This window comes from Bidens hawaiensis, unplaced genomic scaffold, assembly GCF_021521415.1.
Source record: "Bidens hawaiensis isolate Kalapana, Puna unplaced genomic scaffold, B.hawaiensis_p1.1 tig00045921_1, whole genome shotgun sequence".
In the NCBI taxonomy this organism is placed as follows: domain Eukaryota; kingdom Viridiplantae; phylum Streptophyta; class Magnoliopsida; order Asterales; family Asteraceae; genus Bidens; species Bidens hawaiensis.
The window spans coordinates 29,098-42,426 of record NW_027498162.1 but is presented as its reverse complement, the minus strand read 5'-3'; the positions used below and the strand labels follow the sequence as shown (position 1 = coordinate 42,426).

General features: G+C 36.1%; 3 protein-coding genes across 6 annotated transcripts; 1 reads left to right on the top strand and 2 right to left on the bottom strand.

The window, feature by feature from the left end:
* Window positions 1-3,914, top strand: LOC143595961 (polynucleotide 5'-hydroxyl-kinase NOL9-like). 2 transcript variants are annotated; one of them, XM_077074850.1, is made up of 10 exons: window positions 1-46; window positions 286-488; window positions 1,279-1,376; window positions 1,458-1,479; window positions 1,572-1,708; window positions 1,791-1,974; window positions 2,072-2,252; window positions 2,747-2,846; window positions 3,027-3,154; window positions 3,727-3,914. In XM_077074850.1, exons 2-10 carry the CDS (start codon window positions 289-291, stop codon window positions 3,778-3,780), a joined length of 1,104 nt encoding a protein of 367 aa, XP_076930965.1. In that variant the 5' UTR covers window positions 1-46; window positions 286-288; the 3' UTR covers window positions 3,781-3,914. The 2 variants fall into 2 exon arrangements, with proteins under 2 accessions (XP_076930965.1, XP_076930964.1); XM_077074849.1 differs by lacking the exon at window positions 1-46 and having other exon boundaries at window positions 158-488.
* Window positions 3,915-5,225: 1,311 nt separating this feature from the next.
* LOC143595957 (pentatricopeptide repeat-containing protein At3g29230-like) lies at window positions 5,226-7,146 on the bottom strand. The gene has a single exon (XM_077074844.1). It carries the CDS (start codon window positions 7,100-7,102, stop codon window positions 5,234-5,236), a length of 1,869 nt encoding a protein of 622 aa, XP_076930959.1. The 5' UTR covers window positions 7,103-7,146; the 3' UTR covers window positions 5,226-5,233.
* Window positions 7,147-8,763: 1,617 nt separating this feature from the next.
* LOC143595960 (sterol 3-beta-glucosyltransferase UGT80A2-like) lies at window positions 8,764-12,826 on the bottom strand. Of its 3 annotated transcripts, XM_077074846.1 has the most exons (14): window positions 12,689-12,826; window positions 11,533-11,741; window positions 11,147-11,386; window positions 10,949-11,060; window positions 10,702-10,872; window positions 10,568-10,631; window positions 10,432-10,489; window positions 10,147-10,324; window positions 9,924-10,054; window positions 9,740-9,842; window positions 9,597-9,673; window positions 9,444-9,491; window positions 9,202-9,351; window positions 8,764-9,061 (listed from the first exon to the last, which is right to left on the bottom strand). In XM_077074846.1, exons 1-14 carry the CDS (start codon window positions 12,792-12,794, stop codon window positions 8,894-8,896), a joined length of 1,815 nt encoding a protein of 604 aa, XP_076930961.1. In that variant the 5' UTR covers window positions 12,795-12,826; the 3' UTR covers window positions 8,764-8,893. The 3 variants fall into 3 exon arrangements, with proteins under 3 accessions (XP_076930961.1, XP_076930962.1, XP_076930963.1); XM_077074847.1 differs by lacking the exon at window positions 12,689-12,826 and having other exon boundaries at window positions 11,147-11,448; window positions 11,533-11,897; XM_077074848.1 differs by lacking the exon at window positions 12,689-12,826 and having other exon boundaries at window positions 11,147-11,369; window positions 11,533-11,897.
* Window positions 12,827-13,329: the final 503 nt, after the last annotated feature.

The following is a 13,329-nucleotide window of genomic DNA, read 5'->3' as shown; positions in this document are numbered from 1 at the left end:
TGTCAAACCTCCTTCTCCGTCGTCGTACACCACCGGTCAACGTCAGGTTCACGTTAATTCAGTTTTTACTTTATTATTATATATGAATTCAAATTATAACATCATCATAATAATAATACCTACTACACTTAATTGACCTCATAATATGCGTAAATCAATCCGTGACGCTTCATAATATCATATTGTATTGTATCACATATCCGTAACTGTTTTATAATTATAACAGCTTCGTGTTTTTTATCGTATCTTATCGTGTCGTGTTTGACCTGTTATGATAGGAAATAGAAAATGGCACCAATGGAGGTTGAAGTGAGTGAAGAAGCAATGGAAGAGGAGATGATAATACATATACCGGAAGACTGGTCCGAAGCAGCCGACACCATAGCTGCTTGTGGCGGTGCACACACTATAACTGCATTTATATGCGGTCCGAAAAACAGCGGCAAGTCAACCTTCTCGCGTCATCTTCTTCAAATTCTCCGGCGCCGGTAATATCATCGGTTTGAGTAGTAGTTTCGGATGATTTTGCACTTATGTTTTGCTTGTTAATATCATCTATTTGACTAGTAGTTTCGGATGATTTTGCATTTAGGTTTTTCCTGTTAATATCATAAGTTTGACTAGTATCGGATGATTTTGCACTTAGGTTTTGCCTGCTAATATCTTCAAATTGACTAGCATAAGATGATTGTGCATTTAGGTTTTGCCTGCTAATATCTTCAAATTGACTAGCATAAGATGATTGTGCATTTAGGTTTTGCCTGCTACTATCTTCAAATTGACTAGCATAAGATGATTGTGCATTTAGGTTTTGCCTGCTAATATCTTCAAATTGACTAGCATCAGATGATTGTGCATTTAGGTTTTGCCTGTTAACATCAACAATTTGACTAGTATCGGATGATTTTGACCTTGTTTGTCTGTTAATTAATCAATTTGAGTAGTAGTTTCGGATGATTTTGTACATGGGTTTTGCCTGTTAATATCATCAATTTGACTAGTGTCAGGTATTTTGTAGTTTGCACTTAGGTTTTGCCGAAAATTGCTCTTAATTTGAGTTGCATTGGATGGTTTTGCACTTAGGTCTTGCTGCTAATATCATCAATTTGAGTAGTAACGGATGATTTTGCATTTAGGTGTTCCCTGTTAATATCAACGATTTGAGTAGTAGTGGATGATTTTGCACTTAGTTTTATTTGTTTGTAAATACTGTAATTTTGTGTTTGTTTTGATGATAGTATTAGACTTAGGTCTTCTGAGTGATGTATCTGTTTTCAGGCACAAGAGAGTTGCTTACTTAGATTCAGACGTTGGACAGCCTGAATTCACCCCTCCTGGATGCCTCTCACTTACTGTACTAGATACACAAATCCTTGGTATTCATAACCTCATTCGCTATTTAGTTTGTAAATCTCACCTTATGTTTCTCACACATGTCTTTTTTTCTTGCATTACAGATACCAAAGTTCAACCACAAAAGTATTGTTATTATTATTAACGCTTTTATTTCACTTAGAAGAAACATTTTGCAAATATTTCATATGGTAAACCTTTGTCTTGATATTCTCCAGATGTTTCTTCTATGGTGACATATCTTCAAAAAGAGATCCACAGTTTTACTTGACACATATATTTGCACTATACGATCACTATCAGAAACACTATAGCGGGGTGCCTTTAATTGTCAACACGCCCGGATGGGTTAAAGGTATGCTTTATATTTGTTACATCATAATACATATCTTTATAAAATGTTATAAAGCTGCAACATTTTGTTACTTGTGTCACAGGTATTGGATATGATGTACTGGTGGATATGTTGCAGGACATTACTCCTAGTCATGTGGTTAATATTTGTATTTCTTCTAAACGTAAGAACCTACCTTCTGGTGCATTTTGGTCACACGATGGAGATGCTGGGGCCATTACCCTAATTGAAATCAATTCGGCTCGCCAAGACTCGTTAAATCGATCGTATGTATACTGATTTTGTTATCTATCAAGCTTTAAATAAGTGAATCTTGCCATCTTGGTGATGCATTCATATAATCATATTTATTTTGTTTTTCAGGGTTCTGGTACACAAGGATTCGCGACACATACGGGATTTAAGTATTGTGACATATTTCAGACAGTGTTTTCCTAGTGATATTAATATGGGCTCTGTTAAGGAAATTGCTCAAGCATTGGCTGCTCACCCTCCTTATGAAGTTCCCGTGTCAGCTGTCAACATTAAGCACCTTCATTGTGAGGTTACTTCAAGATTTATTTCAATAGCTTTTTGTTTCTTCGTCCTGGTTTTTTTTGTTTATCCTCTTATTTTTTGGTTTAATATATTTTACATGTGACATAGGCACAAAGCTCAATTAACAATTAGATGTACATGCTTATATGAACTTCTATTTTACCTGAAAAAAACTGGTAAAACTGGGTAAAAACAGGTTCTATTTTAGTACGAGCTCAGTTGACCATAATTCTTTTGCCCATTATGATCACAAAAACTGGTTTACTACAATAATAATCTATTTTTTTTAAATAAAATGATTTAGGAGTCTGTAGTTTAGGCAAGTTTCAATCTATGTGACTTTTTTTGTTTTTTATATATGACCCGTTAGGGCTTAACCATAACTTAAATTGTCCCATACATAGATAAATTTGTGTAAATTGCTACTTTAGAAATATATATTTGCCGATCTGTTTTAGGCGGGATTACATCATCTTAATTCAACTTCTGTAAAACAAACAGGTACCAAAAGCTGAAATTTTCTACAGTTTAAATGCAAGTATAGTTGGATTGGCAGTTAATTCTGAAGTTTCTGAGCATCCACCTCGATGTGTTGGCCTTGGTAGGTTATGTTCCAATATATACATGCTTGTAATATTTAAATATATCACAGTAGCTTAACATTTTTATTGTTTCAGCTCTTTCATGTACATTCTGTTCTAATTAAGAGTCTTTAAGAAGATATAACGTGTCAGTTAATTAAACTTGCTCTGAAATTGATATGTTGGGAATTTTTTTTCAGGAATTGTTCGAGGAATAGACACATCGAGACGGACTCTCTACATAATTACTCCTGTACCACTAAATGTTCTTGAGGATGTTGATGTTCTACTGCAAGGGTTCATTCAGATTCCTACTTGCTTGCTGCAGGTGCACCACCTATATTGTTATTTTAATATTATTGCTATTTTTTTAATAAATAGATTTGAGGTTTTATGTGTTATAAATACATCATGTACGAATTTCGATCCATTTTTCTTAAATCCAAAATTTTCACTTTATGCATTATTAGAGAGAAAGATAACCATTGATTAAGTAAATGGTTGAAATGGTGCTGTTCTTTTTCATAAGAATGATGGTTAATTATCAAAGCACATTGATGGTTACAGGCTCCATTTTACAATTACTAATGAATTGATTGATTTTGATATATATATTTTTTGTAATGGGTCGAATCTATAAACGTTATTTATTCTTAATTGCTATTTTAAAGTGGTAATATAGTTTTTTAATCTAATGTGACAATTTATCTTTAGAAATAATTGCCAAGAAGTGTTGGTGAGTTGTCAACCCGGCCCGTTTCAGTTCACCCTTAAAATATAACCCATTATGACATTGACCCGTTAGCGCCCAGTCCTACCCGCCTGGTTTTTCACCTATAATGTTTGTAGTTTGGATAATGTGTTGCTTCATAATTGTTTTAAACTATTTTTTTTGTTCAGGTACAAGGATGTGTTTCACCATACATGGCTTCAAACGTGTTGCCCGGGATTTAATGATCGTCTATTATCTGCCCAAATTTTGCGTAGTCCAGTGTTGTTTTTGCATATTATATTTATTTTCCGTACCGAAGCCTTTTTGTTCCTTCTTGTCAGATTCATGATCAATATAGTTTATAGTTTCTGATTATTTAAATGTCCCACATGTACATCAAGGTTTTGGGTTGTGGGCAAAAGCATACATTTTTAGCTTGTGTCACTTGCCATGGACCTTAGCATTAAATTAGACACAACTAAAAAAATGTATAGACAAACACATAGAATACTGTAGGGGACCGTCGATAGAAAATAATTTTTAAAAGTTAAGACGTGTTAGAGTTGACTTGGTGTCGGTGAGCCTACATTATTAATGAGGTGAACGTCTCTTGGCCTTCGGTCGAAAAGGTATCTTATGAAACAGTGTTGTACTTCATCATCAAACCAGATTTACTTGATCCTGTGTTTATAACTTTGACTTGAAGTCTTTTTTGACCATAAAAGTCAACACGTGTTTTAAACTATTAGGTTGTTTGCTTTTAATCTTGCTAAAAACAAATCATTGAATTTAGAGTCAAAGCAAGTGTTTTATAAGCTAATCATAAGAGTCCACTTTGACCTCATTAAGAAGCAAAGAAATCAGTCAACTTAGCTGCTATTAAATGACCAACTCCTATGTGACACCGAGAACAAAGACTCTCATCTTGTAATTATATAAACTTATATTGGTTAGAATGTATGTGTACTAAGGTGCTGTTTGTTTTTTCAGAGATAAAATGTCTGTAGTTTGCGGACCAAATCTGCAGACATCTGCAGAAGAGGAGTTGGACCAAAGCTCTGCAGTCTGCAAGGAGGACTGATTGTTTTTTAACGCCTGTAGTTTGCTAAAATAAACTGATGGTGGTGTACGAACTTTGGTAGTGGGTGATGGTGGTGCTGAATGGTGATAGTGGTGGGTGGTGGCGGCGGACGGTGGGTGGTGGTGATGGATGTGGCAGTGGTAGAAGGCGGTGGAAGGTGCTAGTGGCGGACGGAGGGTGGTTGTGGACGGTGGTGGTGGTGGCCGACGGTGTGTGGGTGGTGGAGGTAGACGGTGGGTGAGTGGTGGGCGGTGGTGGTGGACAGTGGGTGTTGGTTAAGTGTGATGTTTTAATCCTCTGCAGATCTTAGAAGTGGATTGTCACGTCTGCATCAAGAAGAGCTTACGCATGCGTTTTTTTAATGAAACGTCTTCGAGAACCAAACAGTCTGCAGATGACAATGTCTGCGTGTCGCTGCGCGGCACAGACAAAAGAGGCTGCGCAGATCTTTTTCATAAAAAAGAACAGCACCTAAGTTCAACTATATTAGCCTTAACACACCTTGTTATCAATTTCACACAACTTTGTTTCTCTAAAAATCATATCAGGGTAGAAGGCCTTTCCTTGAAAGCGAGAAGGACTCTGCTTACTCACCAGGTTTAAGTATCAAAACTTTATAATGTATTCAAACATAATCCCTCAAAATAAGATTTTAACACTAAGTGACCATTTAAACACTCCAACATCTCATACACATCACTCCTATGCATATGTCTTGTATCTCTAGCTACAAACTCATGCACATTATCTCCTATTTGAATTGAGCTACAACCAGGAACCTTTTCAACCCCTTCTACCCTCATTTCTCGCCTAAACCGCAACGCATCTTCCCATCGTCCAATCGACGAACTCAAATTTGTAACCGATGTCAAATAGCTCGGGTTCGACGGTTCTTGATCTAATATCTTTTTAGTTACATACTCAAACAACTCACTATTCCCATGTAGCTTACACGCACCAATTAACGTCCCCCAAATCATTGCATTCGGCTCCATATCCATGCTTTCGGTTAATTTTATCGCTTCGTCTAAATCACCCGATCGAGCTAGAAGATCGATCATGCATCCATAATGCTCGATTTGAGGTTTGATCCCAAAGTTATAAACCAATTGGTTGAATAATATTTTACCCTCTTTTACTAAACCTCCATGGTTGCAAGCCGACAAAACCGCAATGTACATGACATCGTCCGGTTTTGTACCTTGCATACATATGTTGTTAAATAATGTTAATGCTTCTTTACACATCCCATGAACAGCTAAGCTTGACACCATTGTTGTCCATGTGATTATACATTTATTTGACATTTGATTAAAGATTGATTTACTGCTTGCAATGTCACCGCATTTTGCAAACATGTCGATCAACGCGTTTCCTAAAGGGGTCGAAATATTTATCTTGTTTTTGTTGATGTAAAAGACGACCCACTTTCCATTCTCAAGTGAACCCAAGTGAGCACACGCGGATGCCACGTTAATCAACGTGATTTGATCCGGTTTGCATTTGCCATCAACCGACATTAGTCGAAACAACGAAAGCGCTTCGTCAAACATGTTTTTGTTTATGTAACACGATATCATCGCATTCCAAGTAACCACATTTCTTTTAGTCCCTATCCAATCAAACATTTTTCTCGCAGACTCAACGTCTCCAACCGACGCGTACCCTGACATAATCGCCGTACACGCTACCACAGACTTTACCGGCATCTCACCAAACATCGCCTCCGCTTTACCCAAATCACCCGCCTTCAAGTACCCGGAAATCAAACAATTCCACGAAACTTCATTCCTCTCCGGCATTTCATCGAACACTTTCCGCGCACGACCCATCTCCCCGTTCTTCGCTAACCCCATCACAATCGAATTCCACGTCACCAAACTTCTTACCCGCATCGACTCAAACAACCTAACCGCGTGTCCCACCTCCCCACAATCCATAAACACCCCAATCATAGTATTCCAAGACACAACATCTCTCACAGGCATTTCATCAAACACCTTATATGCACACTCAACACCTTCACCACCACACTTGCCATACAAATTCAACAACCCGTTTCCAACGAAAACACTCGAAACATCAAAACCCATCTTAAAAACCTCCCCATGAATCATTCCACCAACACCCAAATCCTGAATACACTTAATCAAAAAACTGAAAGTAAAACTATTGGGTAGTACAAAATCTTGTTTCTTTATTAATTTGTAGACAGTGATTGGGTTATTATGGGTTGTGGGTATTGTGTTATTGCCAATGAATGATTGAATCATGGTGTTGTAAGTGATTACATTTGGTGACTTTGAAGATTGGAGTATGGTGAAAGCGTAATTAGGTGAAATGAGATTGAAGGATAGTGTAATTAGGGTTTGGAGTATAAAGGTGTTGTCTTTAAGGCCATTTGTGAGGATTTGAAGGTGGGTTTGCTTCAATTGATCGATGGTTTTGCAGTTTTGTAAGAATCGCAGGATCTTATGCTCCATTTCAGCAATTTGAGTTCATTTTTTTTGAAAAGTATACTTTTATAAACAACCGACAAAAACGTCGATCGGGTACCTTTCATAAGCCGGAGGATTGCCAAACTCATGAAACAACACAACTACTTGATCTATGGTCAGTGTTGTATGAATCGCTAGTCTCTAGTCGGGAGGTGAGGTAAAGACTAGCGATTAATCGAATTAATTGGATCAGAATTTAATGTATAGTTTTCAGTTTTATATGTACACAGACATACTTTTATATGTAATTTTCATTTTTCAGTTTTATACATACAGAAACACATCTTGGTCAGAAACCGGCTGAAATCTCGTTGGAAACCGCTGATTTTTGCTATATTCTCGCAATAAACCGCTGATTTTGGCCGGAAGCCGCTGATATTGGCCAAAACCTCATTAGAGAAAGGCCGATTGAGTCATATTAATCCTTATTTTGGCCGGATTTGACCAGTGACCGATTAATTGGCCGATTTGACCAAAATTTATTAGTGAATAGACTAGCGATTAATCGGGAATTAATCAACGCCTAGTCGGGTTTTTTGCAACATTGTCTATGGTTGTACCAAAAAAACCTAACAATTTAATCTCCCCGATTATTAGATCGGTCTTGATCTCCTTTTCAAAAAAAAATCCATTCCTTGCAGTTCAAATGCTCCAACAAGCAATTAACACAATCCCGTGAAACAAAATTTTGGCTAGGAGTTCATGAATTAATTTGTAACGAAAAGGATTGTTTTTTTTATTATATTATTTTGGTTAAATTTAATGAAATATATAAATTGGATGTGGCTCGATAGAGCACACTTTATAAGTGAGAGGTAGAGGGTTCAAACCTCAATATCACCAATTTATATGGGATATATGAGCGAGCTAGGGTTCGAGTCCTGATCTCACCTGGTTTACCGGCTCCTCGCTGTCGTGCCGTGGCAGGCGTAGGGGTCGGGTTTTATCCGGGGAATTCCTCAATAGGTGGACCGCTAAGGGCTTCGTCCGTCCGGACTAGTGGCCGGCTCGGGCTACCTTTAGCTAATGGGGGCCGCGTACGGAGTACCCGGCGTTACTTAGTTGGTCGTTCAAAAAAAAAAATTAATGAAATATAAAACATTCACTTGGATTCTTGCGGGGCCCTCCACGTCAACCTGCCCAAATCCATCTGTCAGTACGCTTATATATGTTTACGAGACTGTCATTGTTCTCTCTCATCTACCTCTTAACGAAATTAGTCTTTTTTCGTCATCTAGTATACCATGTTCTTGACTTTAAAATAAAGGATGTTTTGGTTAGTCGGAGAAATATATTGTTACAATAGGAAAAATTTGTAGAATTTAGTTTAGAGTTTCACTTTGAATGTGTAAATTGATACAAATCATACAAATTCACAATCATATTAGCCTCGTTATAAGGGTTTCATGATTAAGCTCAATAGACTAGATTAACTAGATTAATAAAATTATGGTATGGTTCTACAAATAAAGTGGAGATACGATACCCACCGGCCACCCTTATTTTAACTTATCACATCAGTAATATTCTAAAACACTTTGAGAATTTTGCACCAACTAAGATCAACTTGGTCACATTTTAACCCGAATATAAACTTGATTCTAGTTTACCGACCTTAACCAAAATCTTGCCGGGCAATTTTAAAATGACAAAAACGACCCTAACCTAATAATATAAGAAAACTTATACATCCTTACAACAATACTATATATATATATATATATATATGCTTAATGAAAAGATAGATACATACACACTTGAACTTGAAAACCACATCTAGTGACAACCAAAACACTTGCGTATTGAGAATAAACCTGACGATGTGGGTGGGGGATCTGAATCAGGCTTGTCTCGGGGTAGATGTCGTAAGAAAGTCTTCACCGCACCATCCACCCCGTCCTCCTTCTCCATTGCCTTTGCAAGTTCCACCGCTCTTTCCTTCACCTACAAATTATTTTAAAAAAATATAAAGTGAACACGAGTGTTTCGACTTTTAAGCCAACCCAACCCGACATATTAACCTGTTTTGACCAGATTTCCCAACATGCTGAAACATGAAATAACAATAATAGAAGGTTAATTACCTTAGGATCTAGCATGAATTTAATTGCATCAACCAACTTAGGAAGTGTAAACTGATCAACGGGTATGGGTGAGGGCCCCACGCCTCGGGCATGAACCCGTTCTCCCCAAAAAGGTTGGTCCCCAAAGAACGGTACGATTGTTGTTGGACACTAAATAGCAATAAAAAGTGAAGGAAAATTCAGAAACACATTCAAAAATATTATACAAGAAAGTAGTGTAAAAAAGTTGTTAAGATTGTCACCGCAGCTTTAAGACCAGCAGCCGTTGTTCCAGCACCTCCATGGTGTACCTATAAACATTAAAATTTAAAATACATTTATAAATAAATTAATTATAAAACTGTCACCACATACAAATATAAATAGCGAGTATAACCCGTATAAATTAGCCTCACCACAGATGCACATTGTAAGAAAAGCCAGTCATGCGGGATGTTATCCAATGAGTATACAAAATCCTTAGGTTCTTTCACTAGAGAAACAATGGTTAGTTAACTTAATTTGATTTTGTGAGAAGGTACTAATAAGCATAACTTACAGTTGCCGAGACCACCCCATCCTTTGTTGATGATTCCCCTTTGACCAGTCATTTCTAGAGCTTTAACGATTATCTCTGTCATTTTCTCGGGCTCTTGAACAGGCTGAAATTAATTTTTTTTATAAATCTTAATGCAACATTTAATAAAAATGGTTGAAAGACAAAGAAAGAAACAAAGACTCACAAGACTACCAAACCCAATGTAGATAGGCTTCGGGCCCGCTTTAAGCCAGCTGACAAGTTCTTCAGGCGGTTCGTAGTTTGAAGCAAGATCCAGAAAACAAAATCCAACCACATCAATCTTTGGTCCCCAATCTGCATACAAAAATACCAAAACATATATAAAACAAGTGTTCAAATATTAAGTTAAAATATTATCTATATAACTAAAACTGAATTTAATGTACCTTTTGGTTTAGGAACAAGATGAGGACTCCATATATATCCATGTGGAATATCAGACTCCGAGCCTTGTGAGCTGCTTAAGTATGTGACTGGACGCAGCTTTAGTTTCTTCTTTCTGAGATCATTTATCATGTCTCGTATTCCAAGCCAAATCAAAGAATCGACAATTTGATATGACAGCTGTAATTTACGCAATTTACGCATACAAAAACCAGACATAGAATAAGAAATGAGAATATTAACATGTAATTTAATGACTAATATTTAAAGTCAGATGATAAACTTACTCTATATCCAGCTGGTTGCTTAACTCGCGATAACGGATGAGGAAATTCACTAGTTGGCCTGAATTGAACAAATCAAAAGTGATTTATAATTAGAAAAGTATAGAATATATATAACACCAAAATCAGAAAGACTTACGTCCAAGGCATTGTAAAAAATATATGAATAGGCACTTTCAGTGCCTCGGCCACATGTGTATGTCCTGTAGCAGTTTTCTGTGTTAGTCAGTAGAGATACAATAAATCATTAACTATAAATGATTAAGCACTCACCATATGCTGGAGGATTGGCTATAATTGCCTCTGCTTTAAACGGAATCCCAGTATCTTGATCAGGCTCTTTACATGCTGGGAGTAACGAATAGATGATATCTTTCATTTGACTTCTTTGAACCGGGATCTCTGAAGGACCCGAGGGCAAGAATCCTTTGTTCTTAACCATGTCTGCATCACATTATAATATCATTAAAAAAAATACAAAACATCATATATTTTGAACGTACAATCAGTAAGAACTTACATTCAGCAAGAACTTTAGGATCTCCACCTAACGGATAAAACTCCAATCCAGCTGTCAATACAAACTCCTTAAAGTTTGAATGTGTTGCTAGTCTAACTCGATGACCATATTTCTGATAAAATATATATGAAACATCATTTTGCATTCATAAACTATTAAAAAATCCATATTTCATAGATACTATAAATGTTTACAGACCTGTAAACATTTTCCAATTGCAACAAAAGGTTGCACATCACCACGGGTTCCAACAATAAGCATTACAATTTGTAATGGTTGAATACATGGAAGTTCTACTGAGTCAGCAAAATCTTCATTGCATACATTTTGTACTTTGCCACTTCCATCCACGTAAGCATTAGCCTCAGCATCTGCAGGGATCTCAAATTCTACTGTTCCATCGGTTTTTACAGTAGCAATTCTGTTCAACAATTTGAGCTGCAATGATTTAAATGTTTAACAGAAATCACAGATATGCGCGTGTGTAGAACATCTAGCAGCTACATCAAATGAATACCATCAAAATATGATAATAACACAAAACAAACGTTCAATGCGGATTATACATAAATCTAGCAATGTACCTTCTGGTTAACAGACATTTTTTGATCAAATATTTGAGAAGCGTCTTCAACAAGTATATTGTTACGTCTTGCTCTTTCTGTTTTTGATTTCTCCAACTTAAGTTGACTAGAAGGCGAGTCTAACTTGTCAGAGCTCGATATTTCTGATTGTAATTTACGCAATTTACGTTGACCAGAAGATAACTCTAACTTATGAGAACTAGAAATTTCTGCAAAATAAGTTGAATAAGCATTTATAAATTAGTAAGGCTGTAAACAAACCGAGCGTTCGACGAACTGTTCGGTGGGAAGTTCGTTTATGTTCGTTCGTTTGATAAATAAACGAACATGATCAAGGAATTTCGTTCAATTAACTAAATGAGCGAGCACTAACAGAGGCCATGCTCATTCAATTGTGTTCGTGAGCATTAGGTAACGTTCTCATTTACGTTCGTTTTTGTCTGTTATTAAGGTTTTAATACTTTTTAATTACTTTCTAATATATTTACTACTCTTTAATGACTTTTCTAATCTTAACATATAGATTTAAGAAAAATTATTAACTATAAAACAAAAATACATATAGTGTTATGTCGTTACATATTATATGTAATATTAACATATGAATACGAATGCTAAAAAAAACACCACAAACTTGGTAGCCGAACCAAACCACCGACACCGACCATTCTCGGTCAGCCAAATCTATCAACATTGTTTGTGTTCATCACGTTCATTCGTTTGTGTCCACGGATCGTTTTCACTTGTCCAATTAAAGCTGAACCGACGAACAAAAACAAGTCCTTATTCGGTTCCGTTCGTTTACAGCTAACATTAACTTCGATCCAGTTAAACATATTTAACTAATCGGTAAGGTATCAATACCTATCAATTTATCACATAACCGCCTTAATATATTCAAATCTAATCTCACACAATCACTCACCGTTTAATCAACACTTAATTTAGTAGTAATAATAATAATAATAATAATAACAATAATAATAATAAATCTATAATAACAAATTAAAACCTAACAACCTGACGAATTAGCATTAACAGTGCCGTTAGAAACCGAACCACCGGCAGCAACAGCAACATCACCGTTCAATCAACATAATAATAATAACAATAATAATAATAATAATAATAATAATAATAATAATAAATCTATAACCTGACGAATTAGTAGTGCCGTTAGAAACCGAACCACCAGCAGCAACATCTACATGACCGTCATCTATTTCCGGTCCAGTAACCTGAATGAGCTCCGGTTCAGTCATATCCAGCGGTTATTAATTATTATTATTATTATTATTATTATTATTATTATTATTATTATTATTATCCAGCCAGATCTACAAATAATGATTACAATGCGTAATATAGAAGCATGTAACAGCATCAATGGCGTCGTGGTGTAAAGGAGTGATATAGAATCTATAGATACAACTACATACACGTTCGGATGCGAGTGGTGGGAGAATAACGGTGGATATTGAGGCGGTGGTGGGTTGTACTTTGTATTTTTGTGGTGAATGTACAAGTTGGTGAAGCGTGTGTGGTTCTGGATTTAGTGGGTTTTGCTCTGGAAAGTTGTTTCTGTTAATAAGTCGTATGGTGGTGGTCAAAGTAAAGCCCGTAACGGTCTTTATATTTTCGGGTTTAAGTAAAATATTTCAAAACATTAAATATTGTTAAATGAATGGTAGTCAAATCAGTTCGAATGCAACTCTTTTACGTGTTAAAAACTAAAAATTGTTAAACTCAGATATTACGTTTTAGACTAGTTTATGTAAATGCGGTTTTTTTTGAACG

Coding starts and splice junctions, on each gene's coding strand:
- LOC143595957 (XM_077074844.1), bottom strand. CDS start 7,102: ATGGAGCATAAGATCCTGCGATTCTTACAAAACTGCAAAACCATCGAT.
- LOC143595961 (XM_077074850.1), top strand. CDS start 289: ATGGCACCAATGGAGGTTGAAGTGAGTGAAGAAGCAATGGAAGAGGAG. Junction 489..1,278: donor CTTCAAATTCTCCGGCGCCG/GTAATATCATCG, acceptor ATCTGTTTTCAG/GCACAAGAGAGTTGCTTACT. Junction 1,975..2,071: donor CAAGACTCGTTAAATCGATC/GTATGTATACTG, acceptor TTTGTTTTTCAG/GGTTCTGGTACACAAGGATT.
- LOC143595960 (XM_077074846.1), bottom strand. CDS start 12,794: ATGACTGAACCGGAGCTCATTCAGGTTACTGGACCGGAAATAGATGAC. Junction 9,674..9,739: donor ATGGGGTGGTCTCGGCAACT/GTAAGTTATGCT, acceptor TTGTTTCTCTAG/TGAAAGAACCTAAGGATTTT. Junction 9,492..9,596: donor TCTTACAATGTGCATCTGTG/GTGAGGCTAATT, acceptor TAATGTTTATAG/GTACACCATGGAGGTGCTGG.